Source organism: Sparus aurata, chromosome 10 (genome assembly GCF_900880675.1).
Source record: "Sparus aurata chromosome 10, fSpaAur1.1, whole genome shotgun sequence".
Lineage (NCBI taxonomy): Eukaryota > Metazoa > Chordata > Actinopteri > Spariformes > Sparidae > Sparus > Sparus aurata.
In genome coordinates this window covers 2,488,471-2,502,600 of record NC_044196.1, presented here as the reverse complement: position 1 = coordinate 2,502,600, position 14,130 = coordinate 2,488,471, and the positions used below count along the sequence as shown (strand labels likewise).

The window sequence follows — 14,130 nt, the reverse complement described above, 5'->3', positions numbered from 1 at the left end:
ATTGTATTCTGAGTGTTCAGTGCTTCCCCTACCAAGCAACTGTCATGTTGTTCTTTTCACACATATAGGAAATTATAGTCAAAAATATCATTAAAATGCACAGTTTTATGTAAACAGCATAACACATTTTCGCCGGCCTTATGGCCGGCTATACAAGGGCCCAGTATTATTTCTTTTCATGGGGCCCAAAATCCCTGGCAGCGCCCCTGGTTGTTTCACTTCACTGCTCCGACGCTGCGCCTCCGCGTTTTTAAAGTCGGATTTTTCGACTCCGGTGCGAGGCTTCAAACACGTGACGACCCGACACAGGTGAATTGACCGGACCTCGATCGGCGCTCCACACGTTCACCGTCACTTTAGCTGCCACTTCTTCCCATTTTGTCCAGCTTTATCTGCTGCAGCTTAAACAAACCCACACACTCAGGACGTGTCTCAGACGGCTAACCTGCTTGTACTGTGGCGGCTGCGCAGCACATAAACACAAACGTTCATGCTCACTTGTAAAATACACGAGACAACGTACACACAATTGCGCTGCAAACCACACTTCCCGGCAATTCACCACAATTATTATTCCTCCCCGCGAGTTTTCCCATTTGTAATCATCAACACCGCCATGATAGCGAAGAGGCACATGCACATGGTGATGTCAGCTATTTAGTCTCATAACAATAAATAACAAACTATCATTGTGGCCATATATCGCTGAAAATGGTGGACTAACTGCTGATGACATGTATGCATAGTATTTTGTTTGAATTTAGATGGACGATAATGGATTTCAGCTTACCTTTCCATGTGCACGCCGAAGGACTGTGAGGATCTTTTTCCAAAGTCTCCTTGCGCGATTCTCGCGACGTCGCTTTGCTTTTCCCTCCTACCTGTAGAAACTCAATTGCCTCACTTTCTGGCAACATGAATGAATCTAATAAATGTTTGGTTGTTTGATTTCATGCAAAGACAACATGATTAATCATGTTCACCTTTGAAACATGAAATTATAGCTTACATAACACACGTTACACTAAGTTAACTTAACAGCCCACCAGTTTCCTTATTTTGAGTGTGGGACAAAGTGAAGCTGTCAGTGTTGGTGGAGTGGAGAAGAAGCTCAGTGTGTCTGGAGGGTTGATCTGGAAGACGGGGGCTGAAATACTGACGAGTGTTTTTAGGTGATCCTTCATTTGTTCTTCATAACTGGGAGAATGTTAAAGGTCGTCTAGCAAGGTGGAAGTGAATTCAAACAAAAATGTCCTACAGAGGTCGAGTTCTCATCACCAACAATTTAGTATGGTCCACTTTATGACATCACCTGTCATGTGTTGACCCCCCACCTGATCTGTTGTCACAGATCCAGGCTCTTCTTGTGGACTTCCTCTGGGACAGACTGCACTGGGTGCCTCAGAGTGAGCTGTATCTGCTGAGGAATGAAGGAGGTCAGGGTCTGATCCACCTGAGCAGCAGGCGGGCTACCTTCAGGTTCCTGTTCTTACAGAGGTTTCTGTGTGGTCCTGCTGATTTAGTGTGGAGGCTGCTGGCTTGCACCATTTTAAATAGGTCAGGTGGACTTGGACTCAACAGATCTTTGTTTCCAATGGATTAAAAGCAGCAGAACATAAAGGAATGACCTGTTTTCTATCATGGACTGATTAATGTGTGGAGCTTTCTAAAGAAGAGGCTGGGACACCACAGCTCAGTGTACTGGCTGGTCCAAGAACCAGTAGTCTGTGGACCCGTTCCAGTCCAGCTGTCAGGTGGTTCTGTGTGTCTAATGTGGTGACTCTGGGACATGTAGTTCAGCTCGCAGGTGCAAACATGGACAATGCTGCTCCTCTTCCTGCTGCTTACAGGTGAAATCAACTGGAGCTGTCTCTGTGTTGCTCAGCAGGAGAGAAGCTCTCACAGTTAGTGGGCGACTGTGTTACAGCAGTATTGTGACAGCTTTATTAAACCTGATGAGAACCATGTTTTCCCTTCAGTGAGCATTTCCCCAGACTTCAGGGGACGTACAGGACTGTTCTTAAATAGTGGGAGTCCCTCTCACTTATCTTTTCAGGATGCGAATAGAAAATGAATGTCTGAAATGTTTGTCAGAGTTTAGCAGAGGGACAAACTGAATGGAGAGCTCACTGAGGCCTGAGTGATGGTGTTGGAGCTGAATGGAGAGCTGTATAAACCACCACTGACCTGCAGTGGAGGGTTTTACATGGTATCATTAGTGTTAATGTGTTTGTCTCTGTCATTAACTCTGATGTGAGTCCTGTCTGTCCATGTTGTCTCATCCTGAGACTGTTTCTCATTGTTTCATGGAGTGTTGTCCACTGCTGCCTCTGTTTGTGATGTTGGAACATGTTTTCAGACTATTTGGGGAGTTTGTTTGAAGCAGAAGTTCATTCTGGGCTACAGGTCCTCTCAGAGAAATAAAGACAAATGGCAGCTTCTTAATTTCATTGTGTGGAGGACAAAGATGTTGGTGTATCTGAGCAGAAGAAACAGAACAGAGACAGCTGTGGATGATGATGCTGTTTTACTGTTTGTAAAAATGTTGAAACTGGTTTAAAAATAGATTTTAATTATCACAGAATGATGAAAGATGTGTAAAGTGTTCCAGTGTGTGGTGTTATAAACATGTGTTCTGTTGTGTTGTTGATGACCAGCTGCTCTTTGGACGTGACTGACATGATTTACATTCTGTGAATCTTCATTTATTGATCGTGTTGTTTTTTGATTGTGGTTTTTATAATTTATTTATAATATCTTGAATTTTGAATGAAGTACTGTTGAAATTCAAAATCCTCTGTTTCTCTCTTCTTGTGGTTTGTTGTCCTCTCAGTCTACCAGGTGGAGGTGGATTCAGGGGTGGAGTCTGTACAGCTGCCCTGCAAAACCACAGTTCACCTGTCTGAAGACATTAAAGTGGTGTGGGAGGACAGCTACAGGAAGCTCCATGTGTATCAGAATGGTTCTGACCAGCCTGAAGAACAGGACATATATTACAGAGGTCGAACAGAGATGAAGAGAAACCTGCTGAAGACTAGAGACCTCAGTCTGACCCTGAAATGGCTCACAAACTATGACAGTAAGACCTACACCTGCACTGTCTACAACAGGGAGGAAGACATCCTGATGAAGAAAGATGTGGAGCTGTGGGTCAAAGGTCAGTACTCTCTCTCTCTCTCTCTCAGTGAGTGTGGGTGTGCATTTCAGTGAGCGAGTGTGTTTCTATCTTTTGTGTGTCTGTGTGTTAGATTTATTTCTGCAGTTGTATTCTGTGCTGTAGTTTTAGTGGATCAGTATCAATCGTCCTCAGCTGGAGACGCTCACACACAGACACAGAGTCAAACTCTGTCCCACTGTTAATTGCTCTGTGGAGGATTGCAGTCCAGCAATCAGAGAAATAGTCTGTTATGACGGTATAAAGTCCAAATCTAGGATGAACAATGGAGTTGTTATTTTTCTGGGCAGTATTGATAAAGTGAGCACGGTTGTTGAACGAGGTGTAGTGATCCAGGACACCTTTGTTCAGGTGGTACCGCTGGTTCATCCAGCCAGAAACATCATTCTGTCCAGAGTTCCTCCGTTCATTAGTAATGAAATGTTGCAGAGAGAACTGGAGAGACACGGACAGTTAATGTCTCCAGTCAAACTGATTCCTCTGGGCTGTAAACCTCCACACCTGAGACATGTTGTCTCCTTCAGAAGGCAGGTCTTCATGGTTCTGAACAACACTGAGGAGTTCAACTGGATGTTGAAGTTCACAGTGGAGGATTTTGATGATACTGTTTATGTGTCTTCTGAGAGGATGAAATGTTTTGGATGAATGAGTCAAATAGTTACTTCTTCTTTTTCCTGCTTTGTTCACTCTTTTCTGTTTTACACCTTGTTTCTCTGCTATGGGAGACATAAGAACAGGCAGCTTGAATATAAATGGAGCAAGGGCTGATGGGAAAAGGGCGTCTCTCTTCAAGCTGTGTTCTCTCAACAAGCTGGATGTTATTTTGGTACAGAGACACACAGTACTGCTGATAACCAGACTGACTGGAGGACAGAGTGGACTGCTGAAACCTTCTTCAGTCACAAACCAGTAACAGTTGTGGGGCTGGACTTGTTGTTTCCACAAACTTTCTTCCTCAGTCTGTAGAAAGTGAAGAAGTTATTAAAGGCCGTCTGTTAAAAGTGAGAGCAGTGTGTGAAGACGTAAAGATGGTGTTTATTAATATTGATGCTCCGGCTGTGGGAGTGGAGAGAGTGGTGTTTCTACATGTTTTAAATGAAGTGATTGATAAATGTAATAATGAGGAATATGTATTTATGGGTGGAGGTTGTAACAGTACTGAGGACAGCAGGTCAGACAGGAACCATGCAGAGCCTCACGCTGCCTCTCACACTCGTCTGCTTCACCTCATGGAGGCTCAGGAGTTGTGTGATGTGTGGAGAGACAAAACACCTGGACACAAAGAACAAGTGCTTCTATATTCAACCTTTAAGGGTTCTATAGCTTGGTACGTATTTGGCACCCTCAAATAGTTCTATATAGAACCGTTTCAGAGGGTTCATTTAAAAGAATCCTCGGGGTTCTTTGTGGCGAGACAAAATGGTTCAATATAGAACCTTTTAAAGTTTCAATAAATATCCCAAACCTTTTATTCCCTTACTGCTTTGGTTGGCCACATTTTTGTTAAATAATTCTACAGAATTACCATGATATGAAGTTAACTGACTACTACTACTACTACTACTACTACTATTACTATTACTACTAATTTCAATAAAATAACCAATAACCTTTAATATTTAAAACCTAAATAACATATAGTCAGTCCTTTTCCACTACCAACCTATTGCAGATTGAAGAAAAAAGAGAAAGATGGTTTCAAATTGACTGTATTGAACATCAAAAAGTAGTTGCACCATATAAAAACAATACAAAACACAACATGAATCGTAGGTTACATTACAAGATATAAAATATTACAGTGATAAACCAGGTAAAATCACATAACAGCTGCTGAAATAGAGTCAATGAGTGCATCAATTCAGCTTTTACACAACTTTCTTGGTGAGAACTGCTCCACTTTAAACTGACACTTAAAAGCTCAAATTCCCCAAAATAAAGATTTTTACTAGAAGGAAAAATATCCAACAAAAACTGATTCTGCAAAAAAGTTGTATAATTTAATATGGGATTTTAACAAGGCTAAGTACCATGCACACAGTAATTAAAATATATTAGCAACACATGCACCAAAATACAATTTCAGTTAAAATAGATTAGATAGATAGATTTAAATATTAAAATATCACTGGGCAATCCTTATACATTTGGAATTACCAATAAATGTTACTGAATAACAGTGACGGGTTAAATGCAAGCAGCAAATACAAAAGAACAGTCGGCTAAAGATTTTAATCTCAGCAAAGACTTTGTTGAATATCAATTTCATCATTCACTGTGAAAGCTGATGTACATTTTGAGAACTGGAATAGACACACTTTTCTTACCATTTCTTAGTTTGAACAAATGATGTTCTACAAATGACAGTGTGTGTTTCATCTGTTCAGCCGAGTCGCTCTGTCTCAGGTCTGTGATTCTCAGAGTGCAGTCGTTGTTACCACAGTTATACTGCACACAACTTAAATACCTCGGTTCATTTTTCAGATCCACATAATTCTCATTCTGCACTGTCCTGAACCAAAATCTGTTCTCAGCTCTCTTTACAGAGGATGGGTATCTGTAGCTGCAGCTAATGTCCACTGTTGATCCTTTTAAGGCACAGATCTCAGTAGAGCTGTAAGTCACTCCATCTCCATTGCTCTTGTACCAGGTACAAGTAGCTGCTGGGTTAGCATCACTGCTACCGGTCAGAGTCACTGAACTGCCCTCCACTATCTCAGCAGAAGGACTCACTGACACAGAGGGAAGCTTTGCAGCATCTGGAGGAGATATGAACACATTTTACATTTCATTTTAAAATTGCAGATGAGTTTCAGATGAATAACAAATGAAACACAATGAGGAAACATTAGTTATAAAGTAGGTGATGCAGTTTGATTCAACCCTTTGCAACATATATTAAATATAACTACTGGCTGTGTTGGCTTTAGGGATCCACATGAGACACATTTGAGAATAAACTAAAGCTAGTTCATCTTACTTTTGATTCAAATTAAAAACACAGAGCACACAAAGACTCAAAATGTCTCAGAGGTCATCAGTGCTGAAGGAAGCAGATCTGTAGGAGCACTGCATGAAGCAGTGTCCCACTTTACATGAAAACACTGAACACCTTCAGTTAAAGTGTGGAGAGAGTCCAGGAAATACAGTTTCCAGGGGAAAAAGACAAGAAGAAAGTTTCTGTTACTTCATACTTATCATACATAACGTTGCATTACACTGCACTTTGTGTATTGTGAGACTACATGAAGCTGGTAATACTTGCAGTCGTTTTTACAGCGCTGATTTAACCACTTCAACCAGTAACGGTCACTGTACCTCTCACAACACGTACGGGAGTTGCTCCTGTGCTAACAAAAGTTTCACAATAACAATGACGTTGGTGTTTCAAATGGTTAGCTCGTCACACTATAACACAAACAAACTCACAGATCGACGCAGCTCCTGTATTCTGAGAGGTTAAATTACTGTTTTGTCAGTGGAGTCTGGTGGCTAACGTTGGGTTAGCTAACTAACAACTAACTAGGCTAACTGTTATGGTAACGTTAGTTCACAACTAGAAACATTTGCATTTCCTACGAAAATACAGTGTGAATGCTAAAAGCTGAAGTGATTTCGGAAATCTGCTGAATGTCCTGCCAAAAATGCATAAAACTATTGGTTGAATGGCTGGGAATTTGCAGTAAAAGTTTAATTTTCAAAAGCTGAAAAGGCAGAAAGGCTTAAAAGTAATGCGTTTAATGGGCTAACAAAGGTGAACATTTTGATAGCTGTTTAGCTATCTAACAGTTTATCTAGCTGAATATAAAGCTGAATGTATGGAAAAGCTGAAATTGCAGAAAGAAGAATATTTGAAAAAGCTGAAAAGGCAGAAAGGCTGAAAAGTAATTGGCTGAATAGGCTTTAAAAGTTGAACATTGCTAGAGTTGAACATAAATCTGAATATTTGAAAGGGTGGAAAAGGCCTGAAAGCGGAATATTGAATAAGCTGAAAAGGCTTAAAAGCTGGAAAGTTGGAGGGCTGAGAGAGCTTAAAAAGGTGAACAATTTGATAGCTGAATAGTTTCTCTAGCTGAATATAAAGCTGAATGTTTGAAGGAGCTGAACAGGCAGACAGATGAATATTTGAAAAGACTGGAGAGTAAGAGGGCAGGGGGAGCAAAAAAAGTTAAAGATAAACATTTTAATAGCTGAACAGGTTCTTTAGCTGCTCATATAATTGAATGTATGGAAAAAGCTGAAAAGCCAGAGGGATGAATATTTTAGAAAGTTAAAAAGCAGGCTGAAAGAGCTTAAAATGGTCAACATTTTGATAGCTGAACATAAAGCTGAATGTTTTCAGGAACTGAAAGGCAGAAAGATGTAAATTAGATTAATTAAAAAAACACAAAAAGGGCAAAGTCAGTCAGGGGGGGACAAGCGGGAGACAGTACAACGGAGAACAGAAGCAATGGTGGAGTGTGGAATAGATGACACTGTTACAGACAAACAGACAAAACAGGTACAGCAGCACTCTAAAGGTGGCAGGGAAAGATTGAAGAGCGGTGGGGGCTGATGGGTGAGGAGAGTAGAAGGAGAGTGTAGAGGGGCAGGTCAAGGGGAGAGGGCAGGGATTAGTGACCGACCGATTATCGTCCACCGATATATCGGGGCCCGATAGAACGGCCCAATTTCTATCGGGGGTTCTATTGTATCGGTTAAATGTTTCGCAGATAGAAAAAAAGTGTGACAATGACAAAAGCATGCGCTGGTGTACTGATTTATTTTGTCCAGTGGGGCGCGCTGAGCTCAGCCAGAGACTTTGACTCAGCTCACAGTGATGTTGCTAGGTACACGTCCTGCGTCCCTGACGCATTAAAATCTGAAAGGACGAACTAAACTCACTATCCATGCGTCCCGGGGACACACCTCACTTTTCCATGAAAAACAATACATTGTGAACATTAAACAACTTGTGTTTAATCACAGTAACTGACAAAAGAAACCTTGTTGTTAGCAGACCAGACAAGCGCTGTTTCAACCCTGTGCGCATCTACTTGGCGCAGACGTGATCCCCTGTACAAAGTATCACGACATGCTAATTTAGCCGCTACCAAAACAACTAGCCCGTCACCGCTGAATTAATTTCAACCAGGGACATCGCACCCATGGGGGATGTGTGTGTTTTGATACCAATACTTTTCCCGTTGAGAGGGTTCAACATCCACACTTTTTTTGCAGTTTTTCTGCAGTTTTGCACAAACGCCCTACTGCGGCCGGAGTCACTTTCTCCGGCCGCTCTAAGTCTGCACTCGCTGCAGCTGCCTCCTCTCTCCTCCCTCTCCTGTTGCTGCTTCAAACATGACACCGGCTTTGGGACTGACTGGCTGACGATTGGCTGTTCTGCCTTTAGTCCCGCCTGTCTTTCAGTGTTAGATTTTATTGTTCAGCTCGTGCTGATGAGATGGGATCTACTGTAAAATACCAAATAATAGCCGGGCGTTTATTTGTTTCAATCACTTAACAGACCAGGCGTTTTTTTGGAACAGGCGTTTAATTCCCTCCTCACAAAAACTCACTACATTGAAAACCTATCAACATCACTGGCTCACATTTCAGTGAAGTCCCTCCCCCACCCTACACCACAATTTATTTGTATTTATTTATTGAAAGTTCTGCTACATTATTTAATTTATTTTTGTTTGTGTACCAATCTGCACTTTTTCTCAGCATGACTGAACAAGTTCAAATGTTAAATGTCATTTAAAAAAAGTCTGTTAAATGTTAAAAGTCTTGAATGAAGGCATTGGTTTAAGAAAGCATCTGTCTGTACTACTATCACTGTGACTGTACTATTGAATAATCATATCGGTGCAAAATCTATGCACAATCCGAGGTCTGTTTTCATTCCAGCTCAAAAACTCACTATATCGGTTGCATATCGGCTATTGGTGATTGCACCCCAACTAATATCGGCTATCGTTATCGGGCCAAAAAATCCCTATCGGTCGGACACTAGCAGGGATGAAGGTGGTTATGGGTAGGGGAGGTCATAGGCTTGGGAAAAGAGGTATGTTTTTAAACGGGATATGAATGTGGAAAGAGTTGAAAAGGCAGAAAGATGATTATCTGAAAAGGCTAAAAAGCTGTAGAGTAAGAGGGCTGAAAGAGCTTAAAAGGGTGAATAAACGCTGAAAAGGCTAAAAAGCTGTAGAGAAAGAGGGATGAAAGAGCTTGAAGAGGTGAAAAAAGGTTGAAAAAGAGAAAAGTTAAAGGCAAAAAAACCTTAACATGGCTGCTCACATGGTGGAGCAGGAGCAGAGCCAAAGATTAAAATGACCCTATTACAATGAATGGGAAAATGCCTACCAAACCCCTGCGATTTTTGAACAAACTGTAATGGTTATCACCAAAATATATATATATCATAAAGGTGGAATGGTGTCTGTAGCTCAAAAGAAAGATTAATACTTTAAAAAGCTGAAGAGGCAGAAAAGCTTCGGAGGGCTAAAAGAGTTCATAAAGTTTAACATTTTCATAGCTGAACATGAAGCGGAATGTTTGAAGGAGTTGAAAAGGCAGGAAGCTGAATATTTTAAAAAGCTGGCAGGGCAAAGAAGCTTAAGGGGGCTAAAAGAGTTGAAAAAGTTGGACATTTTAATTGCTGAACTTGAAGTTGAATGTTTGAAGGAGCTGAAAATACAGAAAAATGAATGTCTGAAAAGACAAAAAAGCTGTAGAGTAAGAGGGCGGAAAGATCTTAAAAGGGTGAAAAAAGACTGAAAAGCCCCGAAAGTTGTAGAGTAAGAGGGCAGAAAGAGGTTAAAAAGATGAAAAAAGGCTGAAAGGTGAGAAGTTAAAGGCAGAAAGAGCTTCAAATGGCTGCAGACATGCTGCAGCAGGAGCAGAAACACAGACGAAAATGTCCCCATAAGGAATGAATGGGAAAATGTCTCCCAAACTCCTGCGATTTTTGGGAAGACTGTTAGAGTTATCGGCAAAACATGCTACATGTTGAGTTACAGGAGACATTGCTGAATGCACCCATGTCATTTATATTTCTGTAGAGTGCATAATGAGGGCACAGGAGCGAGAGACAAAACATGTACCGTCTGCGATCCTCCAGAAATTTGGGCTCAAAATTAACATTGCGGCTTATGGGGAAGATTCAGGAGTGCTTGTCGCTCTCGGGCTTCTAAATCCAAAACCGTAAGTCCTACAGCTGAAATGAGACCATCAGCTGAAACCCAACAAGATTTCCTACATTTATATGCCTATATTGTCTATGTCAAGTACAAGATGTGGGATCCAAATCAAGCTGAAGCAAAAAAAAATCCCGTTTTCGGAGCTGCTCCTCACTCTGGGGTGCGGCAGTTGATGATGTCACGCACTCTAGCTCACGCAATACACACCCATTATAAACTCAGAAGATGGGCTTAAAATCCTTGAAACTAAAACTGCGACCATTTCAAAACCGTACAAGATTTTTAATAACTGAATACAGGGTCAATAGTTCAAGGTTTTGTGATTCATTTAAAGTTTGAATGGTGTCTCTCGCTCAACGTATTAGGAACAAGAAGAGGTTGAAAGTTGATGAGTTTTGAAGAGGATCTGAAGATTTTCCCATTTGAATCAATGTTAAATTATTTTTGGAAAAAGCTGAATAGCTGAAAAAGTTGAAAAGTTGAAAAGTTGAAAACTTGAAAAGCAGGGGATGGTTTGAATAGCTGGACGTATGCTGAAGTTATAGCAGAATGAAATTTGAAAAAATCCCCATAAGGATGAATGGGAAAAATGTTGCATTAAAAGCTTAATATTTCCAAAAGTATAAAAGACTGAAACGAGAAAAATACACGCCATCATGTCCTTAAAAAGCTGAACATTTTGATATTTGAATGGTTTGAATAGCTCAAGGTTTGAAGGAGAAGAAGCGTGCTGAAAAACGTACGGAAGCAGGAATAATAAACTCCAGAAGAACAATAGTGTGAATGCTGAGTCAGCATTCACACTAATAAGCCACGGTAACGTAACATGTAACCTTATCCGCACTTGCCACTTACCCGGTTAAAACACCATGATGAAAACAGATAGCATTTATAAACAGGTATTATGCGTGTTTCTAAGTCTGTCGGACCTTGTACTCACCTTTTAGCTCGTTGGGTTACACCCCACCTTTCTGAAACCCTGCTGTTCCGAACATAGACTTCAGTTCATCGTAACGGCGGGGTTTCTCTTTTTTTCAAAGACCCCGCTATTCCGAAAAGTCTATTGGGGAAACCCCCCCACTCCGAACGGACACGATCAGAAAGGAAACGGAGGCTGCACATTTATCCTTTTTCTCTTTGTGGGTTCAAACGAATCATATAGCTGATTAACTGCAAAACAAGCCTACTTCATATTAATAATGACATAACGCTCATTAGGCTTCAGCTGGACAAATGGCTATGTTGAATTGAAATTACTTTATCATGCTAAATATCCAAAATTGTATGAAAATTGCGTTATACCGATCTTCGTGCATATTCAGACACAGCCTGATGTGTTCTGAGCAAAGGAATGTCTGTTTTCTCCCCCGGTCTGTTGTCAGCAGGAGCGGGGGCTGCAGGCTCTCCTGGGTGAAGTTGGCTCAAGCCAGAGTTCAGCCGAGAGAGAAAAAATTTGTATTTCTTTTGCTTTGTGGGAGATCTCCCACAACAGAGTGGATGAGAAAGCAAGGGGGACAGATCTGCCCAGCAAACATCAGAACGCAGAGTGCAGCTTTGTCTGTCACCTGGTTCAGCACCTGGACAGCTGCCTGCGTAACTGGATGTGGGAATTTGATGCATTTGAAGCCGCGACATTTGGTCAGAGACGTCATATATGATAACATTGTTTCGAGTCGTAAACAGTTCTGTAAGTGGAAGAAATAAGAAGGAAGCAGCCCTGACACGAGAAATAAGAATCAATTAGGCTATTAGTGTTAGTCCTTCTTCATATAATGTTGTGTTACAGTCGCACAGCTGGAGACCGCTAACAAAGTCAGAGACAAGAGAGACAATGAATGAAATCCCGCGAAATGATGTGCGGTCAATATGACCGCTTCTGGATGAAATAGGTAAAACAAATCACATTTTCTTTTCCTTTTGTGTAATTTATATAAAAACTATTCTCAATTAAAATACAGACACTTTTAAAAAATGGTTAGAAGTCTGTAATGTTTGCATTTCTTTACATCGCAGATTGATAACTTAATTGTGATAATGTTCAAAGTTATTATTATTATTATTATTATTATTTCACATAAACACACACACAGCAAGTATAATGGTACTGTGCTAGGTATTCTTTTCGTGGTTCTTGGTGCTTGGAGCAATATTGTTGTTGTGGCATTCATGCCAATAAAGTTATAAAATTCTTTAAAGAATAAATTCAATAAAGAATTTGAAATGAATTGAATTAATAAACCTTTAGATTATTGCCTATAGACTGATAAGTGTTGTGTTTACAAATGAGCAATACATCCAGATTTCTTGAGATTTGTATTGTCAATTTAAATTTAAATGTCATGCGATGTTTTCTGCATGGAAATTATTTTTCGGGCAAACAATTATAAGAGAGAGAGGGAGCGCGGAGGGGGATCCGTTGTGTGACAGCGGAGCGGAGGGTCAGCAGCTGGAATTTGCACGCACGGTCAGTATTAGTAGGTGTTTGAGGTTTTTTACGTTTGCGGACATTATTACATTCAATGTAATAATGTAACAGCCTTTGCGTGCGCACAGTTTGCGTGTGTAGGCCCGAGGTCATGATAGTCTATGGCTATGATGGATACACAATCAATTTCACGGAATGTTTATTGAATGCTTTTTTGAATTGCTTTTTTTTTCAAAGACAAACTGAGCAGCAGTGCTCAATCCACTCATACCTTGTTAACCTTCCACAAACACAAGTTATGTTAAAACGGACGAGCAGAGGGGTCATTCCCCGGCAGATCGCACCCATGGGCCACAGTTTATTTCAGAGTTGTGAGAGTGCGGCTGGAAGTGGGGATTTCAGCACCACGGATAGCGCGTGTAAAAAGATTAGACAAACGTTTAAATGTGTTTGCTGCAAGCGAAAATATACTATATAATAAATGAAGATAGTGACATAGGCCTATTAGCAATAAAAAGCAATGAGTTGTGTGAGCGCGGCCGGTGAGCGGACGGCAGTGTTTGATGTAGGAAGTAATTTAAACTTGAAAATCAATTTAGGAACAGCGGTGTTTCGGAGTGGGGGTGTTTCGGAAGGGTGGGGTTTCGGAATGTCACGGCGCCCCCCGTTGGAAACTGTAGCAGCAGAAAATGAAGTCTCCAGACAGCCGTTGGCACTGAATCGTCGTCGCTCGTGCACATTCAGTGAAGACGCTGCTGCCGGTCACTGTCAAAAGACCGCGAGACTGTGTGATCCTCCGTGAACACACCTGCCGACTGAAGAGCAGGTGGCTGCTAGATGCACCTGTATGTTTCTGTGGGCTCCGCCTCCTCCACTTTGAGATATATATACTGAATGAATGATACAGTCACATGTCGGATTTACCGTACACTGTCAGAAATGTTTCCGTAAAATAACAGTAAAAGTACTGACAGCTCATTACACAGGACTTTGACCATTAATTAAAAAACGGAATTTTGACATTAATTAACCGGTCTTAAAAAACAGAATTTTACTGTCAATTAACAATAAACTACAGGCAAAATAATAGAACATTTTCAGTTATTTAATGGTTTATCTCTTGTGAAATAGCAAGATATTTGTGGTCATTTAATGGTGTTTTTATAGTGGGAAAACAGGTCATTTTCTGTTATTAAATGGTGTATCTATAGTGAAATAAAACATTTTCTGTAAATCTAATTTCAGTAATTTACTGAATATTTACTGTGAAAAAAACAGGACATTATCCAGTATAAAATGGTCTTTACCCTATAAAAAACAACAACAAAAAAACACTGGAAGCCATC

General features: G+C 40.7%; 1 protein-coding gene across 1 annotated transcript in view; it reads left to right on the top strand.

Moving 5' to 3' along the window:
* The window catches only part of LOC115590351 (butyrophilin-like protein 2), a 28,938-nt gene extending 25,537 nt beyond the window's left edge, over positions 1–3,401 (top strand). The window contains exons 7-8 of the mRNA XM_030431701.1: positions 2,834–3,157; positions 3,382–3,401. Of these exons, the coding sequence (XP_030287561.1) occupies positions 2,834–3,157; positions 3,382–3,401 (344 nt within the window). The remainder of the gene's footprint in view (positions 1–2,833; positions 3,158–3,381) is intronic.
* Positions 3,402–14,130: the final 10,729 nt, after the last annotated feature.